Raw genomic sequence first — 11,938 nt, forward strand, 5'->3', positions numbered from 1 at the left:
TTGGAGTCTTTTCAAGTTTCCGGAAAGGTGAAAGGACGGAATTCAGATGCCTGTTGGGGTGGAGCTGTCAGAGTAGGGCGTGTAGAATGGGCCACTCGGGCTTGGACTGAGCAACTTGGAGGGGGAAAGATGCCCAGGGCGGGGTGATGGGATGGGAAGATAGGTGGTGGTGGTGTGTTAGCTGTTGTGCCCCGCAATGCGGGGGATACAAGCTCAAGGATGAATACTTCGGGTTTGAATATCTGAACTGTATTGTACAGTACTTGCTTACCTGAGTTAACAATAGAACTGCCCTCTTGCCAAACTCAAGTAAAAACAAGATGAGGGGTTTAAGGGGAAGACCTGTTTTAAGAACTCACAAGAACGCTGGCGTTCAAATCCGAGATGATCATGCAGCTCGGAGACGCGAGATCGAACGTCACTGATGCCCCACCATCTCAATGCCGCTCGAATAACGTCAAACTGCTCAGTCTCCAGCTCTCCACCTCGGATTTAGCCAGTTCACGTTGCTGAGTAAGAGCCTCATGTCACTAGCGCGGGGGTTAGTAGACAGTATACCGGTAGAGCGGGACCTGAACAAGGCGAAAATAAAATAAAAACAGCATTCAGCACCGTCTTCGGATGAACTGCCAGTTGCGATGCTGTTGCCAGGACCTTTGGATAGCTGGTTTGTTGAGTCGACCGTGTATTCTACACCTCTTTCAACCCAAACCCGGGGAAAAGGAAGCAAAAACTACCGGAGAAGAGGGAAAAAAACAAGGAAAAAAAAAAAAAAAAAGAAAACCCAGTAATCATGACCAGTGCTAAATGGGAAGTGCCTGAACTGCTTTCCGTCTGAAAGCCCGCTTGTCGAAATCGCTCAGCCAAGAAAAACCGACCACACCAAGCAAGTGCAGGTCCCTCAGCCCCCATCTTTTCCCTATCGTCCTTATCAGCGGGATAAGTACATCTTGTTACGTGCTCGCGCATTTCGGGTCCCAACCACCAGGCCGTTACGAGTAGTACCTCCGCGGCGCCATCGGCTGTCGCTCATCTATCCTGAATGCTGCCAACAAACGACGGGTCCCTCACGCTGCCGCCGGCGTCTCCGAGACCGGCGATCGGGCGGTTGTAAGAGAACCCTGTGAACTGATTCTGCAACGTCTCAGAGAGAACCGGTCCTTCGACGTACGAATCTTGGGGCGGCTCAGACGTGAACTCAGGATCGAAGTTGCCCGTGTCAAGAGCATCGGCCTAGCGACATATCAGTCAGTGTTTGCCCAGATTAGTCACCTCAACCACTGGCGGTAGTCTAATACGTACCACATTCGGCTTGAACGCAGGCTCATATTTGCGCTGCAAGAGTTTCCGCCAGTCAATGGCGTGGAAGAATGGGTGTGCCTTGATTTCGGCGGATCCGTTGGCCCCAAGGCGTTGCTGCGGATCGCGGTTCAGCAGCTTGGTCAAGAGGTCCTTGGCCGCCGGCGGCACAATCTCATGACCAGGGAAATGCAGCGGCTCGCTGAGGATCTTGCGGTACATCTCGTTTGTGTTCTCATCGTAGAACGGCGGGAGGCCCGTCAACATCTCATAGAGCAGAACGCCCAGAGTCCACCAGTCGACCGTCTTGTTGTATCCATTGCCCATTAGCAACTCGGGCGCGAGGTACTCGGGCGTCCCGCAGAACGTGTTTGTGCGGTCTTCATCCTTCATGTCGAGCTTGCAGAGTCCAAAGTCGCAGAGAGCAATATGACCCTGGTAGTCAAGAAGAATGTTTTCGGGCTTCAAATCGCGGTAGATAACGTTGAAGCCGTGCAGGCACTCGAGGGCGCACAGCAGCTCGGCCGTGTAGAATCGACTGCGGTTGACATCAAAGCGTTGCTCCTTTTGCAGGTGGTGAAAGAGTTCGCCGCCATTGACAAAGGCCAGGACGAAATAGAGCTTTTCGGGACTCTGGAACGTGAACTTTAGGGGCACGATGAAGGGGTTGTTGATCTGGGCGAGCACCGACCGCTCAGCCAGGGTGTGGGCCACTTCGGACCTCGAGATAATGTGGGCTTTTCGGATCGTTTTGAGCGCGTAGATTCGGTTGGTGTCCTTTTTCCGCACCTGCATAACCTTGCCAAAGCTGCCCTTCCCAACCACTTTCAGCAGCTCAAAGTCCTCAATCTTGAGCTTACCAGCCCTGTTCTCGACATATTCGACGCCGATCTTGAGCCTGCCCGTGCCGTATTGCACATCGACCCAGTCCACACCGCTATGCCCGAGGGCACGCTCGCGGCTGGCATGTTCCGCTGCCGCCTTCTCCCGATCCTTCTTGCTGGCCTTGGGATCCTCGACGTACGGCTGCTTCTCCTCGAAACGCGGGTTGATGCGGACTACGCCGAGGAATATATCTTGACTCCGGCCTGAGCCCGGCGGGGCATTTGGGTTTCGAATGTATAAGTGCACCACCAATTCCGTTACCCTCGACACGTCAAACTTGTATTGTGTGTTGGAGCCCGCCCATAGAGGATTCTCGGGAGTGCCTTCGACCGAGTTGACGAACACCTGTACCTTGTCGAAATCTATCAGAGCATAGGGCATGTATTTTGTGGAGATACGGCCGTGATTTGTGGGAATTCCGCTGAACCCGCCGGATGTTGACGGTCTGCCACCCATGAAGCCACCGGTCCTAGAAGAAGACGATGGGCGGATAGAGCCAGCCGCACCGAGTGCGTTTCCCGTCGACAGCGAACTGCCTGGGTGAGTCGGGTTGAAGGCATTGCGATGTTGCTCGGGAAGAGAAAAGCCTTGACCCTCGTGGAGGGTAACGACGAGGATGCCTGGCTTGGGCGTCTTGACGACGGGCGCTTGTGTCAGGGCTTCTGACGCAGCTAAGATACAGTTAGGACAGGTCGACATTTGGGGGAAAGTCAGAGAAGTCGGGCGCCAGTTCTACACATACCGATGTTGCTCTCGTTTGTGGGAGTAGCGGTCCCCGAGATGGCACCCTGGCTCTTTTCATCCTTATCCGTGATGGTCGAAGTCGAGGGCGACCGGGAAAACGTGCTAGTGAGGGGACCCAGATGGGTCTCCTTTAGTTCTAAATGGCGATCTTGTCAGCAACAGCACGCATCAAAACGGGGCGGACACCACGCCAGAATAAGGCGCAGCGCCGGTCGGAGAGCGACCGGCGGGGAAAGGGACTGGACGAACTCTTGGTTAATTTCCAGGACATGATGGCGAAAAAGCGAGGCTTCCGCTCAGCAACGTGGATGGATCTGCGAGTGCAAGATTCAGCAAAAGGAGAGGAAGAGTTGCCGGTTTTGGCTTCAAGGTTCCCGGATGGAAGTAATAGGCAAAGATTGATATTTGGATGCGCTCCGGGCACGGGGAGTTGCCGCCCAGGTTAGCCTCGAGTCCACGTTTGGAGGGACGGGGCGGACTGCGGCAAGGAGTGCGGACTGCGGAGTGTCGGGTTGTGGTGAGCGGGCCAGGATGGGGCATTTCGAGAGTTGAAACTTGGGCGGGCAGTCGGGTGGACCGGGGCTTGTCTTGGAACCTGGAAGCCTGGGGCCGCAGCGTAGCAAACCACCTGTAGCAACCAGCACCCCGCAGCTGCGGTAAACAGCCTACGCCAGCACCTAATAAGCGCATGGAACCGCAACCGCCGATAATGAGGCCAGAGAAAGGCAACCTGGAAGCCTGGGGCCGCAGCGTAGCAAACCACCTGTAGCAACCAGCACCCCGCAGCTGCGGTAAACAGCCTACGCCAGCACCTAATAAGCGCATGGAACCGCAACCGCCGATAATGAGGCCAGAGAAAGGCAGTTGGCGAGAACGCCGTGCAGCGCTCCGTCACCTCAATTTTGAGGTGAATTTCTTTTTCGAAATTCGCTAGAGAATGCAGGATACCAGTTGCAGCCGACACAGCGAGAGAGAAAGGGCTGACAGAACAGGGATTCGCAGCCCCAGCTCAAGCTCCATACCGTAGATCGCAGCTGAAGGTGGCGGTCGATAATTCAATATTTCCCCCCTGCTTTAGTGTCTTCAAAGTCTACTCAAACACTAATCTGTATGTGAACGTTAATAGATCTTGTGGCTTGCATCGCCAGTTGTAGCAAGAAATCCTAATGATTACCAGACCCCTGATGTAAACCCGAGTCGGGTCTGAGGAGGATACGAGTCTCACTTCCTCACTGACTTCCCAGAGTCAATTGCGCAATATGTCTTCGAATCGCCAAACAATGACTGTTATTCTTTCCTGTCTGCAAACAACCAACAGTCCGTTTATTAGTGCCACCTCGTGTTCCACGAGACTGAGACAGCAGCGGGAGCAAGACCCGAGCTCGGTTGACGACATCAGCCGCGCGCCACTGCAGCAATGTGCAGCCCAGCCCCATCGATGGCAAATAAGTTACCGTATCCAGCTGGGCCAGCCCCTTTTCTAGGGGTTCAAAAAAGGGGGTTCCAGAAGATCTCCGCACTCGTTTCGGTGCTCGGGCCCTCGCTCCATTCTCATAAGGAAATCGGTGCGATCGCCCGTCACCAATCTCAACCGATTTCAGACGCTCCCTGAACTAGCCTCTGAGGCAGCCTCGATAAACCGTTGATTCCAGCGTCCTCTCTTCAGGTTCCACCGTCCCTGCAAATCGGACTCGCCGCATGGTCCACCAGTTGTGCATGGCAGCCATGGCTATGCCTGATCTAGGACGAATTGAATCAACGCTTCGGTACCTATTGAATCATTATGGACTTGTCCCAAAAATTGGCCTCACGACCTGAAGCAAGTGCCAACGAGTAGCGTTACCTGACGACTCTCTCTGGTCTTGGGCTTAACTTGGGCAATCCTGTTTTACCCAAACTGGTGAGCGAGGCCGTCTTATTAACCGCGGACCATGTATTTGAGGGTGGCAGAGCCCACAGTGCCCATCGTCATTCGCTACCAAGCACTCGGGTAGTGAAAAGGAACGGTGATGAGCGCATAACGTAGCATTACTCGTCATCGGCATTGATGAAAGGCTGCGTTGTCGCCATCGGCGGTCTTCATTCAGCAAGACATTCTGTTCTACAAGATGTTGCTTAGCAAGCAGATTGAAGACTCGAGTCTCAAGGGCCAGTCACAGCAGGTAAGGTATGTATATACATACCTTAAGTAAGTTAGGTTGAACCCCAGAACGGTCCAGAGATCCGGCACAGTCAGCGTCAGCAGCACGGGGTGTGTCAGACGGTGACATTGGATTCGTGCCCCTCACAACGCCAGAAAACCATCATCTCCTAGAACCCACCTCGTATCAGCCACGACTGGGACGCACGAGCAATTATCAAAGTTCCCATATAGCCTTGAGATACGGCTCAAGGCAACATAACTCAACATACCCTCTCGCACCCTCCTCTCAGTCCCGCCTCCAACATGAACGGCGACCAGCCCCAGCCCGTGACGAAAGCCTCCACCGCCCTCCCACTACCCTACCGCCTCCTCCTGGTAGTCCTCGAACCATTCTTCTGCCTCAACGGAGCCCGCATGGTCTTCTTCGACCCCGTGGACTACACGGCCAAGATCACGCGCGGGACCGCGACCTACGATCCTGCCAACCAGTACCTGTACACACAGCTCGGCGGCGCCTGGCTGCTCTTTGGCGTCGCCGAGGTACTGTTGCTGGGCGTTCTTGATGATTTGCGCGTCTGGCGCCTGCTGTGCGCCGCCATGCTGGTCAGCGACGTCGTGTACCACGTCAGCTCGGTGCAGGCGGTCGGGGGGTGGGAGAAGTTTGTTGCGTTTGGGGAGTGGGACGTTTTCGAGTGGGCGGTTTTTGCGTCGGCCGTGTTGCCGATGCTTGTGAGAGTGTTGGTGGTGCTTGGGGTGGGGGTGGACTTGAAGAGGAGGGAGGTGGTTGGTGGCAGTTGGGGAGGGAATGGCGAAAAGGGGAAGGGGAAGAGGCAGTGAGGGGTTTCAAGGCTGGGTTGGTAAGTCAGTGCAGTTCCATTTGACTTGCAAAAGATGGTTGCTGGTAGCTGGGAGTTGGATTTGTGTTTGGGGACGGCAGGAAGAACTGGAGCCGTGGGTCGAGGAGAAGGAAGGAGCGAGGAGGGTATATAACCATCGTTTCGTCCAAGGTTAAGCAAGTTAGACTCTGTAGTGGCCGAGTGATATTTCAGCTAACTATGAAATCGTTGTGCACGGTTTCGTAGGGCGGGAGGTTCCCGGTTCGAGTTCAGTTCGAGGAAAAGCCCCTCCGACCCAGCTTGGAGAACTGTTCTATGAAACCGTGACCCCGCCTGAGCTTTATGCCGGTTTGTCTCTTTTTGCACGTTGCCCTCGCGTTCTCTCCTCAATAGAACTCGGAGATTGGTTTCCAGAGACGTCCAGCCATCCCGATCGACTCGAAGTGATCCTACTTACCACCAAAGGCCGCTTCACGAGCTGGACTTGACAGCTTCGAGACTTCCATTTCTCTGCCCCTATCTACCACTTTTCGACTCACAGGTTGATCCAGGATATCGACAAATGGGAAGAAACCTCTCTTGATACTCAAGCTTAACTCATCATGGCACGGTAGACGTTCCGGCATCTCCGCCGAATAAGACCGGAAATTTCTAATTCGCATCCGCCTACCACCACCCGACGTACGGCGCCAGGTTGTATGTGACATTCTGGATGGTACACCCCATGCTGGAGTACAGCTGATCATAACTCCCGTCCAGCACACTCCTGAGCCACGCAAATGCCCGCTGTCTTCCGTTGACGATCTCCTGATGGTGGGTGCCAGCCAAGTTCCGGTGGTACAAGATGTTCGCTCCCACTCCACAGAACCTGTCCACAAGTTCGTCCACCTCCTTGATATCGCTCAACTCGTCGTGAACGGCGTTATAAATGAAGACGGGCATTCTCGGCACGCCATGGTATCCCATGAACCCGTCGATGTTGTACATCATCTGCATCACCCTCGTATGCAGATCTTTATACCCGCCCACAAAGTACGAGTAGATGTCGTTATACATAAACGTCCTGATGGCCTGCCGCGCCGTCATCTTCCTGACGGACAAGAACCTATCCCTTAGCGCGGGCCGCAGCCTCGACACAATCCAGCGGTACGCGTCCGGATGCTGGGTCGCGATCCCCAGCAGTCCCGCAGGTATCAGCCCGGCACCCTCCTTTCCGTTCAAAAAGTCCGTCACACCCGTCACGTTAGGCGTCAACCCCCCCAGAGCAATACCCGCGAACTTCATCTTGGGCGCGTACTGCACCGCCAGCTCAGCGGCCCACTCACTGGCCAACGCGCCGCCGCTGTACCCCCAGAGCGCAACCTTGGTGACATCCATGCGCAAACCAAACAGGCCGCCAACCTGCAGGACAGCTCGAACCCCATCAATAGTAGCATGTCCCGCCTGAACCCCCGCAGCATAACTGGCCAAGGGCCCCTCATAATCCGGCACAGCAACAAACCACCCAAGGGCCAAGGCATCGGCAATCTCCCCGTAGGGCTCGCCCAGGTGCAGGCCGTAGCTGGGGCTGGCGTCGACGTTGCACGTGTCGTAGGGCAGCTGGTACGAGAGCACGGCGTGCGCGCAGAGGTGCGGCGTCTGGGGCGAGCAGCGCGCCTGCCAGCGGGGGATGAAGAGTGTGGTCACGTCCCACGCCGGGTTGTACTGGCTGTCGGTTGATCGGTACAGCAGCTGGTACGCCCGTAGCGCGTTGCCCACCGTCCAGTTGAGGAACGGGGCTTGTCGGATCTTGAGGACTTGTCCGGGTTCGGTTTGGGTCCAGTCGTAGGTGGTTGGGGCGCGGTACCAGGGGTCAAGGCTGGGAGGCAGAGGGAGTGCGGGACCTGCCTGAGGTGCGGCGGCGGCGGCGGCCTGGTCGGCTTCTTCGAGGAGTTGGTGGAGGGTCTTGAGCGGGACGGTGGATGGCGAGGAGAGAGTGGCAACTGAGGATGGCCTCACCCCGCTCAGTATGATGCCCCAGAGGAGGAAGAAAGAAACCAAGAGAGCCATCGTTAGCTACTAGCTGCCTGCAGCCTCTATACTGTTTAGAGCCCTGAGCCAGCTACTTATCGCCGTGATATGTTCATGATGGTTCAGCACTGAGCAGTTCCGAGCTCAACTTTGGGGAGACGGCCGGGATCCGGCACGTAGGTTGTCAAACCGTTCATTAACATATATGCTGTGAATCCGGGCCACATTTATGGAGATGACGGAAACATGCCGACGTGATGCGCAATGCCAATATATCCGGCCGCGTTACCCCAGGCCTTGGCTCACTTACAGTCTAGCCGGCTCACGTTTTCGGTAGAGTTCAGCAATAGGCCCTATATATAATGTGGGGGTTCACTTAAATTTGTAACGCTGATCAGCAACTGAACGTTCAGATATATGCCCGGGTCGATATGATGATTGCCGTTCCGGGCGTCCACAACGGTGTTGCCACTTTTTAACTTGGGTACCTTACCTCACTTACCTAAGGTACTCAATGATATTGGCTGAGCGATCGGCTCTGTATAGACATGGTAGCTACCTTACTTAGCATCCTATCTAAAGCAGTATCTATTGATATGTGAAGCTGACCGAAAATTTGACCGTGACATCAAGGTACTAGCTACCTTCCGTATTACTTAACGTGACTTCCGAGTCCAATTGCCAAAGAACTATAGGTATCTTACCTTAGATATGGATACTACTACACCGGGTAAGGTAGTAAGGTACTACTACCTAGTAATAGGGCATTGCCGCCTTAGACCTGCCATCGACTCGAACATCTGCATGACTGGGTAAGGTACCTGAGTCTTTACAGTTCCGGGCCAGTGCCGTAGTAGATTCTCTATAACTGAACCTCGTAGAGAAGCGAGATATCTCTCTCGGAAGACCCAGTGACCTTACAGGCCGATCAGGTATTACAGGCGGATCAGGTAGTGCAGCGGCGTATAACCATCTTCGCCAATATTGGGTGCGGAGGCCGCGTCTTAGCTAGAGCATAGCCCTATGAGGTTATCGAAGTAGGAAATGTTGGCGAGCGAGTTTCTGTTTGCCGTGAAGGCGATCGCACCTTTCCGCCTTGGGTGTCTGGTCGAGGATGTACGAAGGTACAGTACAGTATAATATTTGTCGAGTTTTTGCCCATTCAGTTCGGCGAGACGTCCACATGACGATTGGGATCTGGCTAGCAGCCCTCAGCTTCCCCTTGGTGGTCGAGATAGGCGCCTGGTTCATTTTGGCTTGAAATAGCTGGATTACCCAGACGATCATCAATTTCATTACCTACCTTATACGATGGTCGGTTGCCAGCTTGAATTATCAAACTCAAAGGGGCGAGTTCCCAGGTACGACGATAACTACATGAGTCGTACTAGGGGGGCAGTGCGGTCCGGCTCGGGGGGGAGTGCCACATATAACTCTAACCCGGCGTATACACCCACGCCCATACCCAGACCACTTGCCAGGCAAACCACACCCATAGCTACAAACAACGTTCACTCAATTGCAAGTAACGTTATAGTCAATTCGTTACATTCAGTTCGTCGCAGTCAATTCATCGCAGTCAGTCCATCGCAGTCAATTCGTCACAGTCAATTCATCGCAGTCAATTCATCACAGTCAATTCATCACGGTCATATCGTCGCAGTCAATCGTCGCAGTCAATCGTCGCAGTCAAATTCGTCGTAGTCGGGTCGCTACAGTCAGGTCATTACAGTTAGGTCATTGCAAGTCAGGGTCTCTCAGCTCAATAGAAATCTATATAATCAGGCCATTACTTATAGTTAAATCAACGTACAGTTCTAGCATTACAATCAGGGTATTGTAGTTAGGCGTCTATAAGTGGTCGTGTAAGTGGTGGGCGTGACGTGCGGAACAGTGGGAGTGGTGTGGGTGTAAAGAAGCAGAATTGCCGGTTTAGGGCTACATATGGCCCCACACTGCCTCCCGAGCCAGACCGCACTGCCCCCCTAGTACGACTCAACTACATACCCGTGGGTTCGACCTTCATTGCATTCAGGGCCCACCATAAACTTGATAAGTTGATACCTAGTTGATAACTTGATAGTGGCCCCTGACTGTACGAAGCTCGACCCAACAGGTACCTATGCAATGGCTCCTGCCCACTTTAGGTACAGTTACCACAATCATGGCAGGCATTACTGGGCCTGCACTAGGGTATATTTAGTGGGATCTTGGCCTGTACTGTGCATACAGTACTGTACCCCCTAGTTTTCCCCATTCAACAACCCTCAACCATTTCGGCCAACCCGATGAATATCTTCAGTCCCTGGCAGTGTACGCTCAATATTCCTCACACATATTCCCGTAAAATCCGCCCTCTACTACGGATTCCCCCGTCCTGCACAGTCTAAGACCGTGTGACCAATCCCAGCCTTGCGCTATGCAATGCGCTTCGACGTTACTGATGCCTTGCGAGGTCCAAGTCAGGGTTTGAAGGGGCGGACTACGGGGTTAGAGACGTATGGTTTACTTAGATTCTGCAACAGAAGAGGGCGGATTTTGCGGGAATATACGGTACTAACCCCAGTGTATGTGCGGTGCTCACGCCACGCTCACCTCGGATCGCTCACCTCATCATCGTCGCCAAGCCTAAACTACACTACCTTGAGACTACTAACCTCAGGACGTAAGTGCTCACCGTGACCTTATCAATTCCCTGTCTGGCTGATGATGCCGCTGTGCTGGAAGCAATCACATGCGGGGTGCCGTGTTCTCAACGACGGCAAAGGCAATCGGGCCAACCGTGACCGACGACTCCTACTACCAAAGTACCAATGGCCCTTACGAATCTACCTTTCGAGTGGGAATTTGGTAACTTATTGACTTGGCGTCCACTATCACAGAATCACAAGGCTTACCTAGGCTTACCCAGGCTCACCTGGAACCACCTGCTTTGCGGTTTGTGCTAGATGTCGGCTGGTCGCTCAATCTTGAGCAACCCCTAGTCGACATTTAGAATGCAAATGCCGATGGATGCCTACCTATACCTACTTATACATGGAAAAGTGATTCCCACCTCCCCGGGACCTCAGCAATGGTATATATACTACTAACTCGTCCTAACCGGCACGGGCAAGCCACTGCCACCGGCAACGACTTCTCAGCTACAACTCTCCCGAGGGATAGTATCTCCCTAACACCAAGTCTTGCCACTGCAGTGCTGTGAAACTTGAAGAGACCAGGCATGATGGGACTTGGGCTTTTGTTCTATTTGCTGGCCCATGGTATGGGGCTTCTTGAAACTGCCGCCGCCCAGGACAACCGTCCCCCCGAACTACCCGAGGGAGCCTAGTACGTCACATCACACGATGACCTCACTTTTCCCTTGATGTTTGGCTTCGCTTACTAACCTCGTGAGGATATGTAGCGTTATCCGGGGCTGGACGGCCTTTGGAGACTCGTACGCCGCCGGCCTTGCGCGAACGGATTCTGGGGCTGCGGCCAGGGGCTCAACGCGCATCCTCGATACTTGAACAATCCCGGCTTCGGGTTTGCGCCGCTCCCAGGCCACGAATTCTCGTTTCTGGCCTGCTCCAGCGCTGTCATGAGGGATGTGCTCGACACGCAACTGCCCGCCTTCCAGTCGAGCGACAGGTCCGTCAAAGACAGCGCCACCATCTCCATCGGCGGAAATGATGTCGACTTTGTCGGTATCCTCAAGGCCTGCATCTTCAGGACATGGTTCTCTGGCGAATGCGACGACAGAGTGCAGGCCGCGCAGAGGACAATTGATGGTATCGCTCACAGGCTCGCTGACGTCTACACTCGGATCCTGGACGCGGCTGTCGCCGGCGGCGCCCCGTACCATTTCACATTATTTGCTACCGGCAAGCTTAACCCATCCCTGTGGCCATTCCATTCACAATGGCCTCTTAGATCTGAACTTGAAGCTAACGTTGGCGTTGACCGGGAGATGCAGGCTATGCCGAGTTTTTCAACAGCACCACCACGCAGTGCAACGATGTCAGCTTTGACGTGCTAT

The 11,938-nt window shown here is 54.1% G+C and overlaps 3 protein-coding genes across 3 annotated transcripts; 1 reads left to right on the forward strand and 2 right to left on the reverse strand.

Moving 5' to 3' along the window:
- Positions 1-1,029: 1,029 nt before the first annotated feature.
- Positions 1,030-3,199, reverse strand: N656DRAFT_714296 (Pkinase-domain-containing protein; the record flags this gene model as incomplete). Its single annotated transcript, XM_064811956.1, has 4 exons — positions 1,030-1,233; positions 1,303-2,855; positions 2,927-3,064; positions 3,178-3,199. 4 exons carry the CDS (start codon positions 3,197-3,199, stop codon positions 1,030-1,032), a joined length of 1,917 nt encoding a protein of 638 aa, XP_064667822.1.
- A 2,175-nt stretch (positions 3,200-5,374) lies between these two features.
- On the forward strand, positions 5,375-5,908 carry N656DRAFT_800154 (uncharacterized protein; the record flags this gene model as incomplete). The annotated part of the gene is made up of 1 exon (XM_064817973.1): positions 5,375-5,908. One exon carries the CDS (start codon positions 5,375-5,377, stop codon positions 5,906-5,908), a length of 534 nt encoding a protein of 177 aa, XP_064667823.1.
- Positions 5,909-6,282: 374 nt separating this feature from the next.
- N656DRAFT_781888 (LIP-domain-containing protein) lies at positions 6,283-8,101 on the reverse strand. Its single transcript, XM_064815662.1, has one exon. The coding sequence runs from the start codon at positions 7,954-7,956 to the stop codon at positions 6,574-6,576; it is 1,383 nt and encodes a 460-aa protein (XP_064667824.1). The 5' UTR covers positions 7,957-8,101; the 3' UTR covers positions 6,283-6,573.
- Between the last annotated feature and the right edge of the window lie 3,837 nt (positions 8,102-11,938).

Source organism: Canariomyces notabilis, assembly GCF_033297395.1.
Source record: "Canariomyces notabilis strain CBS 508.74 unplaced genomic scaffold N656scaffold_20, whole genome shotgun sequence".
Lineage (NCBI taxonomy): Eukaryota > Fungi > Ascomycota > Sordariomycetes > Sordariales > Chaetomiaceae > Canariomyces > Canariomyces notabilis.

Coding starts and splice junctions, on each gene's coding strand:
- N656DRAFT_781888 (XM_064815662.1), bottom strand. CDS start 7,956: ATGGCTCTCTTGGTTTCTTTCTTCCTCCTCTGGGGCATCATACTGAGC.